This window comes from Ambystoma mexicanum, chromosome 6p, assembly GCF_040938575.1.
Source record: "Ambystoma mexicanum isolate Mex_15411 chromosome 6p, UKY_AmexF1_1, whole genome shotgun sequence".
Classification (NCBI taxonomy): domain Eukaryota; kingdom Metazoa; phylum Chordata; class Amphibia; order Caudata; family Ambystomatidae; genus Ambystoma; species Ambystoma mexicanum.
This window is the reverse complement of record NC_090935.1, coordinates 24,869,973-24,887,218: the sequence shown is the minus strand read 5'-3', so window position 1 is coordinate 24,887,218 and position 17,246 is coordinate 24,869,973. Positions and strand designations below refer to the sequence as shown.

At 45.7% G+C, this 17,246-nt stretch overlaps 1 protein-coding gene across 1 annotated transcript in view; it reads left to right on the top strand.

Moving 5' to 3' along the window:
* LOC138511164 (sphingomyelin phosphodiesterase 5-like) overlaps window positions 1-16,996 on the top strand; it is a 197,476-nt gene extending 180,480 nt beyond the window's left edge. The window contains exon 8 of the mRNA XM_069626670.1: window positions 16,399-16,996. Coding sequence (XP_069482771.1) covers window positions 16,399-16,500 — 102 coding nt within the window. The 3' untranslated portion in view covers window positions 16,501-16,996. The remainder of the gene's footprint in view (window positions 1-16,398) is intronic.
* Window positions 16,997-17,246: the final 250 nt, after the last annotated feature.

Genomic DNA, 17,246 nt, shown 5'->3' with positions numbered 1-17,246 from the left:
GGGAATTCATGAGTGTAGGGGATATCTCAAGGAATTATTCCAGGTACTGGGAGTCCAGGGGTGGAGAGGATTTCTCGAATTATTCCAAGTACCAGGAGTTCAGGGTTTGGGGTGTGTCTCGAGGAATCACTTGGGGGGGCGTGGGGGATGACAGGGGTGGAGGGGATCTCTCAAGGAATAATTTCAGGTACTGGGGATTCAGGGTTGGACAGGATCTCCCAAGGAATCATTCCAGGTACTAGGAATCATTCCAAATACTGGGAATTCAGGGCTTGGAGGTAGGGTGTGTCTAGGAATCACTGTAGGTACTGGGTGTTTAGGGGTTAAGGGGATATCTCAAGGAATTATTCCAGGTACTGAGAATCCACGAGTGGAGGGAATATCTCAAGTAATCATTTCAGGTGCTGGGAAACTAAGGGTAGTGGGGATATCTCAAGTAATCCTTCAATGTTGTTGAAATTGAAAGACCTTTCTAAAGATGGAAGCAAGCCTCATCACAGAACAGAGTACTTGTAGTAGTGGTAGGAGTTTTATCCTGGAAATATACCAAGTAAGGGCCTATTGGTGGTTAGTCCTGGCAGATTAGTGGACCAGGAAGACGATATTGAAGTACTACATTGTGGTAGAAGGTTCTGGTGGAAAGAAAGTGGTAAGTACACTAATGTGTTGTGATGAACTGTGGTAAAAACCATCCTGATAAAACGTTGTTTATGAAGGAGAAGTATGAATGCAGTTGTTCTTCAGAGAAAATAAGTTATATTGAGATATTTACCGGAAGTGTGAAGACAGTCTTTTTGGTTTATTGAGCAAGAACTTGTGGAAGCTTTAGACAATCCTTTTAAAGAGTGATAAATTGTGTTTAATCATAAGACAATTCAAGTGCCAAGTGAAAGACTTTTTGAGTGAGAAGAACTTTGTGTTGTGTTTGAAATAGAATTTGGCTATTGAAAAGAACTTTCTTGATTGGAACTTTGATGTGGAGAATCCTGCATTTATCCCGGTAAAGGGGATTTGCCCCTGGTTACAAGGATACATGGTTACAAAGTTTATGTTTGAATAGAACTGTTATTTTGTTGAACTTGAATGGCCAGATGATACCTGAATGAATTTGTTGTATGTAAAAGTGTGAGCGACAGATTCCTTTTATTAGTGTTTTCTTTTATTCTTAGTTTAATAGGCAGGGAAATCCTCTTTAGGGGGAAGAGGGGAGTTTAACACATCCTCATTATTTAATACAATAGCTACTTGTGAAAAAACTTTCTACCTGCCCACATCGCACTTCTGACCCCTCACAGTATCCGTTTCCCTAAAAACATGGAACAGGGTGCTCGTAGAAAGTGTGAATCACGAGGGTCTGCCTCTGTGATTTCCTTGTTAGGAGCTGCCTATTTTTCTCTCTTGGCTGCACTGATCAAACGCTTTGTCATAATGGTGTTTAGTATCCCAGCATGGCATCACACTTGCCAAAGCCATTTCCCGTAGGAGTGGGCACCTCTGCACCCGGTTTGCAGTCTGCATGGGGGTGGGATGAGCCACCACCTAGTCCCCTGTTCCAGGGCACTCGCTACTCGTGTGCCATTCAGGCCACAATCTGAGAAGACAGCACTGGACCCAACGCAACTTAGAAAACAAGATTTCATTAAAAAATATTCTAAGATCACAGATGTTCAAACTTGGGACCTCTCTGATCCTCCATGCTCCATCACAAAAGACGCCCCATAGTTCATGCCCCCTTATCCACCCTGTTTCTAATTGGTTGCCCTGAGCTATCAAAGCCCTCCCACAGTATCGATTGACCAGAGCGCATTGGGTGTCTGCCCTGTCAATCTGAGGTCAGCTGAGCAACAAGGGAAAAAGGGTTTGGAAGGTTACTTACACCTAGCCTTTTAAATGTTTAGTTCGCAAAAGACATCTAGATTGGTGGTTGATTGGTTGATATTGTGTGAATTATGTGCAGGACTGGGCTAATGGAATAGCACACACAATATTGTACACCTATTCAAAACTGTGCCTTGAAAAAGCCTGGGATAGGGCAAAACAATTTCACAATTTCACATGCCTCCAAATGGAGTTTGTTGGCACATTTTTACTAAGGGCGCTACTTTAGGTACTCAACCAATAAAAATGTATTAGTCAACCACCAATCTAGATTTCTTTTGTGAACTAAAAATGTAAAAGGCTAGGCGCAAGTAACCTTTGTGAGAATTCTGAGAGCATTCTGCCATTCACCCCCCATAGGACCCTCTCTCAGATGACCGAGAAAAGGTCATATCCCGTTGTTTTCCCTGAGGTTTCCCAAAGTACTTTGAAGAAGAAGAGGGTGCCAAGAGTAATGCATACTGTAATGCATACTGCCTTTGGAAAACACCACTATAGTACTGTGACGAAGAAGAGGGAGTCAGGAGGAATACACACTACTTATGTGAAACAGCACTATGGTACTGGGACGAAGAAGATGCAAACAGAGGCACACCAGCATACTCAATGGAGCTGCCCCAATAACAAGGGCAGTCAAGGTCAGTCAATTGAAAGTAAGTATGCTCACCAATGTGTATAAAAGGGTGAGAGAAAACATCCGTAGCAGTCCTGGTAGTGACAGAAGTAGATGTGGTTGTGAAGCCAGAAGAGAAGCTGAAAGGAGGCGAGGCTCTGACGGGAGCCGGTGCCTGTGAATGCAGTGCTGCAGGCTGTAAAGCTCCCACACCCTGGGCACTAGGAAGGCTGTTGGTCCTGGCAGGTGTGGTTTAGGAGCTGAAGCTCCTTTGGACAGAGGCAAGGCAGAAGGAGAAAGCCAGCTGAGGGGCCTTTCTTCCACCCGCCAAAAGGAGTGCTCTGCCTCCTGGGGCACTGTGACTGTGCTGGAGTGCCTGAGGGGTAGAGGAAGAACCCCTAGAGGCATGTCACAATGTTTGTGGCAAACGCAATAGAAAGGAAAGTCTTCAAAGGAGAGCCAGTGCATGTGAGAGGTTAAAAAACCCTGTGGGACTTGGATTGCGAGTGCTAAGGGAACACTTCTATTCTATCCAGTTGAAAGTATACATTGTATGGAAGTGGTCGCGTTCCTTCAAAGAAAGGAAGAGACGTTTTTCGAAAGTCTCCATGTGAAATGTACTTTAAAGTAAACTGCCTCTGTGCCAAGGAGGAAGACATTTAGAAAAGGTGAGCTATATGAAGAGATGAAGTGTGAGCAAAATCCCCAAGAAACACTATAAAGAATAATTAAGCATTGGGGTGACCACCAGGTGGGAGTGTGATCCAGGAGGGCTGCAGAGACCCAACCATAAAGAATGTTATACTGGGAAGGTTTCTATGCAGGGGAGTGACGCAGGGAACCCATAGAGATCCAGCAAAAAATGTATTAAGCATTGGGGTGGACCCCAGGTGGGAGAGTTATCCAGGAGGGCTGCAGAGACCCCACCATAAAGATTTATATACTGGGAAGGTTTCCAGGCAGGGGAGTGACCCAGGAGAACCACAGAAACCCAGTAAAGAAAATATGAAGAAACAGTTATTTATAAAGAAAGTTAAATGTTGAAAGAGAATCTTATTTTGGCTAACATACTTTAACAAGAGGGCACAGCTTAAGCCCTGGGCACCTGGTTGCGCTACCTGTAGTGTGTGGAGCGTGCGGTCTGACCACTGCGTCACGACTAAGAGAGCCCCATTGAACAAGTGAACTGCATGACAAACTAAAGTGAAATAAGCAAAGAGGGAGCTACTGAGAATGGGGAAGGGGACCCCGAAGGGAACCCGTTGAACTGTCATGGTTTTGCAAGTGGAACTTTTGTGTTCCATTGAATATGGGGAATGGAACCCCTACAGAAGCAAGGTGAACTCTTTGTGGGTTTTTTTTATTTGTATTTGGCTTAAAGAAAGAAAAGTTTAAACCTTTACAAAATCTTTAAACATTCACAACTTCCATACTAAAAAATAAAGACTTTCCAAATAAAAACTTTCAATATATACAATGCATCGAATTTGTGTAAAAAAAAATATCAACTTCAATCCTAGAATGTTCATATTTTTCATATCCATCTAGTAACTAATCCCCCTGTTGACATCATGCTATCTCTTCTTTTGGGGCTAGTACCAAGGTTCCTCGGCCTCAGGTAAGTGTTACCTTTTGTTTAATTAAACAACTTGAGTTTAGCCAACTGCTGTCCTCTTCCCAACAGGTCTAAGTAAGGAAATTCTGTGCCTTAAGTATTTCTACCACTGCTGATGTAAGGAGTACTTCGTGTCCTGAAATCATTCTGTACCAAAGGTGGGCTGATAAGATTCCTTCCTCCCTATAGACAAATCTTCTTAGCTAGTCCAATCTCAGGGCCCAAGTCACTTCGTACTCCATTAGTAAGTGACGAAGCGACTGGTTTGTTGGAGTGACACAATTTCTCCCCCTGCTTACGTATATCTAGGATCTCGCCAGTAGGTAAGAGGTTCAATCTTATCCATAGGAAATTATTCCTGATCTTGTGATCAGGATATTTTTCCAAGTAACGAGGGAGATAGCCTAGATTTTCTTCAGCTATCAAGAATGTTTTATGTGGGATTGAACTTCGTACTCTGGCTATAGTTTCTATCCAATCCAAGTGTTCTAAATCACGTTTTACCTTCAGAGGGTTGGTAATTAAGGTTTCTGTATCTAATACTGTTTTAGCTAAGGTAGTTCTTACTCTCTCTTCTAACTCCGCCAGGATTCGGGATTTTGCAGTAGTTAGATGCGCTCTTATATCCTTATACAGAGAACCTGGCCTTGGGCTTATAATCTCTCTGTAGAGTGAAACTAATTTCCAATCCGCTAGACACCTTAATGATTTTAGGCCTAGTTCGAACTGCAAATTCCAATCCGGGGTACTCGAGGGCAGATTTAAGGCTTCTTCCATATTTTGCCTTCTATTTTGGACCAATTTATGTGTTTTGGCCTCTAGGCCGTACAAAAGGACCGTCACTATCGTTGCTGTATAATATTTTATCACGGGCAGGATACCTAGTATTGATCTTTTTCATGTGCGGTATCCGTATCTGAGCTTTGTTTAAGATATCAAGCTCCACATTAATCATTACCGGGCTTGCGTAGATCTTTTAACCCAAGTATATCAAATCTTCTACTCGTGGTATGACCTGACCATTCAAAGACCAGTTTTCAAAACTTCTGGAATGCCCTTTATCCTAAGCTTGGTCCACAATTTAGATCGATCAATCTGGTCGAATGCTTTAGATAGATCAATCCAAGCGCCATATAATGGCATGACTCGCTTTCCCGTAGTCGATTCACTCACCAAATTCAAGATCAACCCATTTAGCGAGGTGGACAGCCCACTCCTGAACCCTGTTTGAAAGCGGGACATAGCTCCCACCTGATCCACCCAGGTTAGGAGCTCTTTTACTAACAGCTTCATAAAGATCTTACTCTCAATGTCACGGAGGGCGATAGGAATTATCATCCTATCGCCCCCCCTTGAAGAATGGCATAACCAAAGCTATTTTCCAAGAGGGAGGACATTGTTTTACCCTTAGAATCTCCTCAAATAGTTGCTTCAAGAACCTCGCCCAAAACTCTGCTTCGTTCTTGAGAACCTGGTATGTAAGACCACTATGGCCAGCAGCTTTAGTGTCATGATCTCTGCTTCCAAAAGGTCAGGGTTTTCCCAACTCCCTTGGAAGCAGATCCATAACCCAGGTTCCGAGTGCCAACCAGTCCCAATTGGGACCTTTTGGACCCAGTCCTGGCGCCAGTGGCACCAGGCTCATAAATATGCCCAGTCCCAGCGCTGGAAGCGCCGGGCTCATAATGCTTGGGTGGACTTACCTGCAGCAGACCATGCTGCTTACTTGCCTGCCAGTTGAGCCTCTGATCCTCTTCTGTTTGGAACTACTTTTCCTGTTGGGTGGGGCTGGAGCCACTCCCTAGATTCAGAACACTGGAACTCTTCTGGAAGGCAGGAACTCTTTTCTTACCAGGAACTCTTTTCTTACCTAGGCGTGGCTGTGGAAGGAGACACCTAAGCACTACAGGAGGCTATTTAAACCACACCCGGTGGATGAATCTTGCTTTGCGTTATTCTGCACCCTCTGCAGCAGAACGCTCATCGTGTCTTCTGCATCCGGTCCTGGGCCTAAGGAAAAAGGCTTACCATCCTGACTCCAGTCTTCAGCAACACCTATAAAGACAAGAAAGAACAGGTTAGCATTCCGGCATCTGAAAGGAAAAGGCTTACCATCCTGAATCCAGTCTTCAGCAACACCTATAAAGACAAGAAAGAACAGGTTAGCATTCCGGCATCTGAAAGGCAAAGGCTTACCTACTCTTCGTGCGCTCCGGAGGTCTTCACACTGCATTCCGGCATCTGAAAGACAAAAGCTTACCAACTCTTCGCACGCTCCGGAGGCCGTCGGCGCTGCATCCCGCATCTGAAAGACAAAACAAGGTGCGTTTAAAGACATTGGGGAACTTTAATACTCACGTGCCAATACTCCTTTCCACATCTAACCCAGTGGGTATTCCGGCACCCTGCAGCCGCTCCGAACTTGTACCTGCAAAATAAAAAGACAGTTAGAGCGCATCGTGAAGCTGGCAACAAGCGCTTACTTACGTGCTTCCAGGCGCTTCTATTCCTCACACGGGCTCCATCTCCAACTCACTTCAGCCCGTCATCCGCCATCGCCGGAACCCTGCAAAACAAGAGACATCATTATTAAAGACTTTAAAGACATTTGAGTTACTCGAAACTTACCGTTCGTGCAGTAAACGACGGACAGCAGTCCTCTGAAGTCAAGAGGCCTGCGCTACCTATCCAGTGAGGAAACTGGTTACAGCACCCTGCCCCGAGGCAGATGGAGAGCTCGGCATTCACTTACCTAAGGTGAGAGCGTTAACCTTTGGGGGTCTACAGGAGAGGAGAAGAGGAAAGAGATAGGGACACCCCAATAACCCCAGTTCATTAACCCCCATATTTTCTATCTGCAGACATCTTACTCTACACGTCAGGCATACAGTGCACAGAGGTCCAGCCCAAAGAGCCAACCGGGTGCTGCACATCACCTTTGAAGATACGGTAGTCGCCCAGTCAAGACCGGCGCCTCTGCGAGAATCAGGTGAGCGTTACATTTAGTTGTTGAAGATTTAAAGAATATGTCCATAATCTCTTCTTCATCCAGGTTCAATTGGTTCATCCAGGTTCAATTTCCAGTCACTATTCGATGGCATGATTGTCACGTCATCTCGAGGCTTCTTAAAGATACAGGAGAGATGTTCTGCCCATTCATTTTACGGTACTCGGTTGCACAAGGAAGTGTGTCCCATGACCGTCTGGAAGCTTCTCGAGTTCGTCTCAGCTAAAAGCTTTAGCATTAACTCCCAGTCTTTTTGCGACCGAACCATCCTGTGGTTTCTGGTCCAGTGCTTATAATTATTTCTTATGGCTTTTGCTTCCTTTTTATACGTCTCTTGGCTCACATCTAACAACTTTAACCTGCGTAAATCCCTTGTTACTGCTAGTTTTTTTAACCACGATTCTTCATCAAAACCGTGTAGATGTTTTGCCTAAATCCCATAGATGGCATTTCGGGGGAGATGGTTGACCATATAAAGTCAACATAGTTGTCTGGCCGACACAGTTCTAATAAGTTAGAGCTTGACATTCCTTTTAATTCTCTGTTTAACTTCATGCCTCCATACCCATATTTTACTAATCTGATTCTTCCCTTGTCTCCAGTCAGCTTTTGCTTGTGCATCACCTGAGTGGCTACTGATAGATCTAAAAAAGGCGAGAGTGGTCACTGCCGCCCTCCTGTTTTACCTCCAATGTGGATGCTCAAGATAAGAGGCCTGGACTAACAAAAATATAATCCAAAATGGCTGATGAGTTACCTCGCTGCCATGTCATAATAGGACCTGTGTCCCCCTCCCAGCTCCCGTTTAACATTTTTAAATCACAAAAGTTCATGAAGGTCAACCATTTTTGTCCTCTTTTTGATAGTTTCCTTGTTACAAGTTTCTCTTTCCCGTTTGATCGCTGAACACACTCTGAGTTGAAGTCCCCAGCCACTATTATGTTGGCACTTCCCCTTTCTGATTTTACTTTTGTCAATAGCATTTCTAGGATGGCCAGAAATGCTTTGAGTGTGGAAGAGGCGGGGTTCCAGTAAATAGTTATTAATACTACTACTGGATTGAAGATATCTAAGTTAAGATGGATTTTACAGGCCAGGATACCCACTTCATCTTTAAATATCGGGGTGACTACCTTTTTATTGAGCTATTTTTAAAAGCTAACAAAAGCCCTCCTGACAGTCTACCCAGTGATTTTTGGCTGGCTGGTAAACAGTGTGGGGTGAAGCTCTTGATTTCAATTGGCTTTACCCGCCAGGTCTCCTGAAATACCAGGATGTCCATCTTCCTGAATAGGTAGTCTCTTATTTTTTGTAATCTAAATGTACCGTAGCCCCGCGTGTTCCAACTATTTGTGTTTTGAAAAGTGCAACTTGACAAGCTGAACATTGGTGTGAAATTAGCAGAGTTTGAACTTGGGCAGAGGTAACCTGAGAAACCCATTAAAGAAGGTGAACCAGAGGGCTATGAGTTCGGGAAAGGGGACTCGGATAAGCCGAAGGAGCTTTGTGAACTAAGGTACTGTGAACTTGTGACGAGTAAATCCTGAGAAGCCTGTGGAACTTTGTGATCCTCACGGGATGGGGAGCTCATGCCAACGAGTTGACAGTCAGCAGTCGTTGGTCTCCGTCGGAGTCCAGACTCCATATCAATCTGTTGGAGCTGAGGGCCGGCAGGCTTGCCCTGAAGGCTTTTCTGCCGTCTGTGTGAGGAAAGAATGTCCTGATTCTGACGGACAACACAGTGGCCATGCACTACCTCAACAAGAATGGGGGGGGGCAGGGTCACTTCCTCTGTGCAGGGAGGTGATGCAGCTCTGGTTCTGGGCCATCCAGCAGGAAGTTTCGATCTCGGCGGTCCATCTGGCCGGAGACGAAAACGAGACGGCGGACGCTCTGAGCAGGCAGAGCGCGATCTCTCACGGGTGGGAGCTGGCTCAGGAGATTCTCCTGGAGATCTTTGTCCTTTGGGGGACCCCTCAAGTGGATCTCTTCACCTCCAGTGTCAACCGGAAGTGCGAAAGGTTCTGCTCGCGGGAATTTCCTCCAAGAGGAGCCTTAGGAGACGCGTTTGTGGTGGAGTGGTCCTTCCCGCTGCTGTACGCGTTTCCTCCAGTCCCCGTCATTCTGCAAGTGCTGCGGAGGTTCGGTTCCCAGATGATCCTCATTGCTCCGGCTTGGTCCGGGAAGACGTGGACCTTCTCGACTTGTCCATCTGCCCTCCACGTCGTCTTCCCTACCGAGATGATCTGCTCTCACGGGAGGGGGGTCAGGTTCTCCATCCAGAGGTCAGATCCCTCAACCTTCACGCTTGGCTTCTGAAAGGTTGAGGTATGTGGATTGGGACCTCCCTGAAGACGTGATGGAGGTGTTGCTTTCGGCCAGACGGCCGGCAAAGAAGTCCCTGTACCGTTGCCGTTGGAGAAAGTTCTGCTACTGGTGCAGGGTTCAGAATGTGGATCCTTTTTCATGTAACATTCCTGTCGTTGCTTTCTTTGGCCCACAAGGGCCTGCAAGTGGGTACCATTAAAGGTTACCTGGCGGCGGTGTCTATATTTAAGCCCTCGTCTGAGGAGTGTTCTTATTTTAAAATCCCTTTAATTTCTCAGTTTCTGAAAGGGCTCACTAATGTGTTCCCTCCATCACCTTTCCAGGTGCCCGGTTGGGACCGGAACCTTGTTCTCAAGTTTCTAATGGGTGCTCCATTTGAGCCTTTACATTCTTGTCCTTTGAGACTGTTAACTCTTAAAACATTATTTTTAGTTGCGGTCACTTCCGCTCGCAGAGTGAGTGAGTTACAGACCCTTTCAGTTAAGCCACCCTTCACTGTGTTTCATAAGGACAGGGTTGTCCTTGGAGTTCGTCCTTCTTTTCTTCCGAAGGTGGTGTTGGAATTTCATTTGAGCCAGAAGGTTATTCTTCCGGCATTTTATCCTCCTCCACATCCTGGTAAGGAAGAGGAGAGGCTCCATAGGCTGGATCCTAGGAGAGCTTTAAGCTTCTACTTTTCATGCATGTCCCGGGTCAGGGTGGACGATCGGCTCTTTATTGGTTACGCTGGAAGGCGTTTGGGACAAGCTGTTACTAAGCAGACGTTGTCTTAATGGATTATCTTGGCAATTTCTGAATGTTACCGCTTGGCAGGTAAGGATCCTCCGGTAGGCTTACGGGCCCATTACACTAGGGGCATGGCTGCCTCTACTGCCCTGCAGAGGGGTGTTCCTATTCGTAACATCTGTGACGCAGCCACTTGGGCTTCGGTCCATACTTTTGTACGTCACTACTCCCTAGATTCCATCTATGGGTCAGATGTGGCCTTTGGCAAGGCGGTCCTTTACTCTGCAATTTGATTGGGCATTCTAAATTTGTATATTCTAAATTTTTTTCCCACCTCCTTACGTTGTTACTGCTTTGGGAGTCTGTCATAGATATGGAATACGTTGGAGGACCCAATCCCCTCGAAAAACCTGGTAATGTTCTTTCGATGTTATGGTCCGACGACGTATTCCATATCGCTCCCTCCCTTCCCTCCCCGCTACAGAATTTCTTATGCGATTTGCAGTTTACGTTTCCGCAAGGCTTTCTCTGGGCATACTGGTAGAAGATTGGTGCCACACGTTCTGGTAAAAAACGATAACTGAGGCTACGTGCGTCCTACTTATAACATCGGGTGACGTCGGCCGTCGGAGGAGGTCCTCGAGGATGGCGTATCGACGTAATCGACGCAGGATGCAGACGCCGAAAGATTTTCCGATGCAGCACAGCTGTGGTGATTACGGTCATAGAAATGGAATACGTCGTCGGACCATCACATCGAAAGAACCTTACCAGGTAAGAGAGTAACTTGTCCTTTTATACTAGAGCCTCAATCTTGGTTAACTATATGAAACACACTTCTTATTAGGCTCGTCGTTGGCCTTCTCTCCATAATCCCCATGTTAATCTGCTGGTATATTTACAACAAAAGGATTGTAGTTCCTGCATCTTTAGTTCATGTGTGTGCTTTATCTGGATATGCTGATCACCTTTTCTTCATGTATGTGCTTTATCTGGATATGCTGATCTCCTTTTCTTCATGTATGTGCTTTATCTGGATATGCTGATCACCTTTTCTTCATGTATGTGCTTTATCTGGATATGCTGATCTCCTTTTCTTCATGTATGTGCTTTATCTGGATATGCTGATCTCCTTTTCTTCATGTATGTGCTTTATCTGGATATGCTGATCACCTTTTCTTCATGTATATGCTTTATCTGGATATGCTGATCACCTTTTCGTGTGCGTGCTTTATTTGGATATGCTGATCACCTTTTCGTGTGCGTGCTTTATTTGGATATGCTGATCACCTTTTCTTTGTGTGTGTGCTTTATCTGGATATGCTGATCGCCTTTTCGTGTGCGTGCTTTATTTGGATATGCTTATCACCTTATCTTCATGTGTGTGCTTTAATTGGATGTGCTGATCACCTTTTCTGCATGTGCGTGCTTTAATTGGATATGCTGATCACCTTTTCTTCATGTGCGTGCTTTATCTGGATATGCTGATCACCTTTTCTTCATGTATGTGCTTTATCTCGATATGCTGATCACCTTTTCTTCATGTATGTGCTTTATCTGGATATGCTGATCTCCTTTTCTTCATGTATGTGCTTTATCTGGATATGCTGATCTCCTTTTCTTCATGTATGTGCTTTATCTGGATATGCTGAGCACCTTTTCTTCATGTGCGTGCTTTATCTGGATATACTGATCACCTTTTCTTCATGTGCGTGCTTTATCTGGATATGCTGATCACCTTTTCTTCATGTATATGCTTTATCTGGATATGCTGATCACCTTTTCGTGTGCGTGCTTTATTTGGATATGCTGATCACCTTTTCGTGTGCGTGCTTTATTTGGATATGCTGATCACCTTTTCTTCATATGCGTGCTTTATCTGGATATGCTTATCACCTTTTCTTCATGTGTGTGCTTTAATTGGATGTGCTGATCACCTTTTCTGCATGTGCGTGCTTTATCTGGATATGCTGATCCCCTCTTCATGTGTGTGCTTTAATTGGATATGCGGATCACCTTTTCTTCATGTGCGTGCTTTAATTGGATGTGCTGATCACCTTTTCTGCATGTGCGTGCTTTATCTGGATATGCTGATCACCTTTTCTTCATGTATGTGCTTTATCTGGATATGCTGATCACCTTTTCTTCATGTGCGTGCTTTATTTGGATATATTGATCACCTTTTCTTCATGTGTGTGCTTTATCTGGATATGCTGATCACCTTTTCTTCATGTGTGTGCTTTATCTGGATATGCTGATCACCTTTTCTTCCTGTGTGTGCTTTATATGGATATGCAGATCACTTTTTCTTCAACTGTGTGCTTTATCTGGATATGCTGAGCACCTTTTCTTCATGTGTGTGCTTTATCTGGATATGCTGATCCCCTCTTCATGTGCGTGCTTTATCCGGATATGCTGATCACCTTTTCTTCATGTGCGTGCTTTATCTGGATATGCTGATCCCCTCTTCATGTGCGTGCTTTATCCGGATATGCTGATCACCTTTTCTTCATGTGCGTGCTTTATCTGGAAATGCTGATAACCTTTTCTTCATGTGCGTGCTTTATCTGGAAATGCTGATCACCATTTCTTTCATTGTGTGGAAAAATATTAAACAAAACTATTCATAAGGAAAGAGGAGTTCTGGTGACAAAGTGACAGCATTCTGCATTTCTAAGCATATTTATTTATTTTAATGTGTGTACCGCGCCACTCGCCCAGCGGCCTCAGGTCGCACACAAAAGATAAGAAACAAGACGAACAAACAATGAGTTACAGATGGGGGAAGGCGGAGGACAGTATGTTTTAGTCAGGTTTCAGGTTAAACAGGAGGGACTTGATATATGTCTTAAAGTCCTTGAGAGAAATGTCCAGCCTTGGATCCAGGGAAAGCTTATTCCAGGCTAAGGGGGCTTGAACATCAAAGCTGGTTCCACTGAATCTGTCAATATGAATCTTGGTCGCACCAGTTTGTGAGTCGTAAGATCGTAATTTGCGTCTCAAAGGGAGAGGGAGAAGCCGGTTTACTAGATACTGAGGTGCGTCACGATTCTGGCACTTGAACGTGAGGGATAGTAGTTTGAGTAACACAATGTTTCACAGGTAACCAGTGCAAGTCCCTTCTTGCCTTGGTGATATGGTCACTCTTGAATAGGCTGTGGAATGCCCGAACAGCACCAGTTTAGGTAGCCTGGAGTGCCTTAATGTTATTTTTTGAGGTACCCAACAATAGACTGTTGCAGTAATCAAGGAGTGAGTTAACTAAGGCTGTAGCCGACAGTGATCTTTTGCTCAAAGAGAGAAAAGGGCGGATCTGGTTAAGAAGTTTGGGGACATACCTACATGATGCCCGTATTTGAGCAACCTGAGGTTTCATGGTGAGCTCTGCGTCTAGGATAACGCCCAGGGTGTTAATGCTTTTGGCTACTCTGATGTTACTACCAGCAATCGGGAAGCTTTCATAGTCTGGGGCAAGTTTGTTTAGCCTCTGTCTGGAAGCAAGCATGAAAAGCTCTGTTTTTCAGTGTTAAGAGCAAGGGAGTTTGTCACCATCCATTCCTTGACAAACTCATACATTTGATTGATGGAATGAGAGTCCCGATTGTAACAGTTGGACAATTTCAGTATGACCTGAGTGTCATCTGCATAGTTGGTGAACTGGGCACCCAGGTCATTGAGGAGCGCAAGTAGGGGCATGGTGTAAATGTTGAACAGTGTCGGGGAGACGCACGATCCCTTAGGGACCACACAGGTGACTTTAGCCACGGTGGACCTGGCAACACCCATTGCTACCCTCATACTCCTGGGACCTAGAGAAGAGGAAATCCAGAGTGTTAAAGGACTGGAAAGGTGTGCGTGCTCAGTTAGTCTTGCCACTAGCATTGAGTGATCGAACACGTTTGCCATGAAGGTGGTGGAATGGACTTTTAAAACGCCATGGTATTGGATATAAGGTGGGCCAAATGGACGTCACAAACCAGGAAAGGAGTGCTTACTAAAACACAGGACGACCAGCCTTGGGTCCGCCACTGGGTGAGACTCCCTGGCCTGATAGATCTGAAGAGACCCAACACTGCGGTCACAGGTTAGGTCAGAGTGACTCCTCTTTCCCCTCTTGGGCCCTAGCAGGCCGGTGACCTGGGGCCCAAACCATGAATCTGAGGGCCCCCCATTCCACAGGTATGGTGGGAAGCAGGAGTAAAATCAAGCAATTGGGCTCGGTTAGGGAACAAGTTTCCGGAGTGCTCAGGCTGCAGTAATAACCAGTTCATTGATGGGTCGAGCATCACCTGAGGCTCAAAATGGTGCATTTAATGGAATGGTATCCGAGTTCTTGAGATGACGTGAGATGGATGCCTTTGTTTGTAGTTGGGGTTTTAAGCACCTAGAACAGGTGCAATGTAAGTTTATCTGCATCTATCTTTTTTTTTTATTGGCCTATGCTTGTATTTTTGTTGCAATAGCTCAGCAGTTGGTTTGCTTTCTGTTTTACTTCCTCCCCCTGTGCTCTAACGTACGTCCTTTATGTTTATAGAGGAGAGGCTCATTAATGAATCATTTGTTAGTTTACACACGAGTATCTTCCTCTGGCAGGATCTACTCTTGGTTTCGAGCAATATTATCATGCAGGGTTCTTACTAAACTGCAACTGCAATGCGCTAGCCTCTGCTTTAGTAACTACTTTATGAATTCTCCAGGACCACGGTCAGTCCTCACCTCATTCTCATGGATCTGGGCTGCCAACTCCTCATTGTCTTTGGTCAGGCTGCCCAGACATCCTCCTACAAGATCTGGTCTGTTTTCATTTTCCTCTCCTCTCCTTTGGCTCCTGGATTGGTCTGGCCTCTCCTTTTCCTCCTGGATCTGTTCTGACCTCACCACGTGGTTCTGGTCTTGCCCTACCTCATCCTCATGGATCTGGTCTGCCCTTTTCTTTTTCCTCCTAGATCTGTTCTACCCCCTTCTTTTGCTCCTGGATCTGGTCTGGCCTCTCCTTTTACTCCTGGGTCTGGTCTGCTCTCTCCTTTTCCTCCTGGATCTGGTCTGGCCTCTCCTTTTACTCCTGGGTCTGGTCTGCTCTCTCCTTTTCCTCCTGGATCTGGTCTGGCCACTCCTTTTACTCCTGGGTCTGGTCTGCTCTCTCCTTTTACTCCTGGGTCTGGTCTGCTCTCTCCTTTTCCTCCTGGATCTGGTCTGGCCACTCCTTTTCCTCCTGGATCTGGTCTGCTCTCTCCTTTTCCTCCTGGATCTGGTCTGCTCTCTCCTTTTCCTCCTGGATCTTGTCTGGCCTCTCATTTTCCTCCTGGATCTGGTCTGACCACACCACATGGGTCTGGTCTTGCCTTACCTCAACCTCATGGATCTGGTCTGCCCTTTTCTTTTTACCCCTGGATCTGTTGTATCCCTTTCTTTTGCTCATGGATCTGGTCTGGCCTCTCATTTTCCTCCTGGATCTGGTCTGGCCACTCCTTTTCCTCCTGGATCTGATCTGCTCTCTCCATTTCCTCCTGACTCTAGTCTGCTCCCTTCCTTTCCCCCTGATCTGGTCTGACCTCACCTCATGGATCTGGCCTGCCCTTTTCTTTTTCCTCCTGTGTCCTTGTCTGCCATCTCCTTTTCTTCCTGGATCGGTTCTACCTCCTTCATTTGCTCCTTGATCTGGTCTGGCCTCTCCTTTTGCTCCTTGATCTGGTCTGGCCTCTCCTTTTGCTCCTGGATCTGGTCTGCTCTCTCCTTTTGCTCCTGGATCTGGTCTGCTCTCTCCTTTTTCTCCTGGATCTAACCTGGCCTCTCCTTTTTCCCCTGATCTGACCTCACCTCATGGGTCTGGTCTTGACTCATCTCATCCTCCTGGATCTAGTGTGCCCTCTTCCTTTCCCCCTGATCTGGTCTGACCTCACCTCATGGGTCTGGTCTTGACTCACCTCATCCTCCTGGATCTAGTGTGCCCTCTTCCTTTCCCCCTGATCTGGTCTGACCTCACCTCATGGGTCTGGTATGCTTTCTCCCATCCTGCATATGGCAACCCTCTACTCATCCTCCTGCATCTGATTTTATTTGCTCCTAAATACCCTGGTCTTGGCTATGCTCTATGTATCCTATGCATCTGGTTTGCCCCATATTGTCTTCCCCGTGTCCATTTACCGTTGTCTTAGGTCTGAGCTGTATGTTAATTCGCCTGCTTTATGAAGTGTTTTTTCAGCACTGTTCTACTGCTCCTTCTCTCTGCAGGAGGTTGAGGAATTCACCTTCATCACTCACCTGGCTGGACTGACTGACCATGTGGCAGTGGGGCTTCGTTTGTTCGTATCCTGTCCACCTGAGGGGGTCTAGGAGTCTTCGGCAGGAGCATAAGAGAGCCACTCCATGTCTTTGCCTGGGTAAGGGACCCACTGAAGAATGGAGGACGAGAAAGGAGTCTATGTGGAAGCGGTCATACATGTGTTGTGATGACACCAGGCCCTTCTGACTCCTTGCTGGATGGGAGGACTTGATGGGTGATTTGGTGAAGGGTGCCCCCTGTTGGAAAGGGGCGGAACTCCAGACATGGTGTTATGGTCACAGTTCTGTGCAGGTGGAATTTGGGGAAAATGTACATTCCAGTTCATGTTCTGGTGTCTGCATATCTGACATTGTAGAGCCATTAACTTTGCTATCTTTGACTATGGGGTGACGATGAAGAGGTGCTATCAAATGTGGCTGTTTTAATTCTATGTATTTATGTGAATTTTTTTGTCTTGTATTTTTCTGATTATTTAGTGGAAGGTTTTTTGTAAACCATAAATGCAACAATAAAAAATAAAATAAAAAATGTGACTAATCGCGCAAATCACGTGTTGTATCACTAACAGCGGGGGCGTTCATGTCTGGAGCACAGAGGGGAACCTCCTGCCCCAAAGCCCTGCCATTTGGGAATACTGGATGAGCTGCGACTACACCTCCCCCCAGTGCAGAGGTTTGCATGTATTCTATTTGATGGACCACGTCTCTGGTAGATTCCCACATGTGCCTTCCCAAAAGCAACTCCATATTGGAGACGAGCTGCTGCAAATGAATGCCAGCAGAGCCTCCGCAGTGCC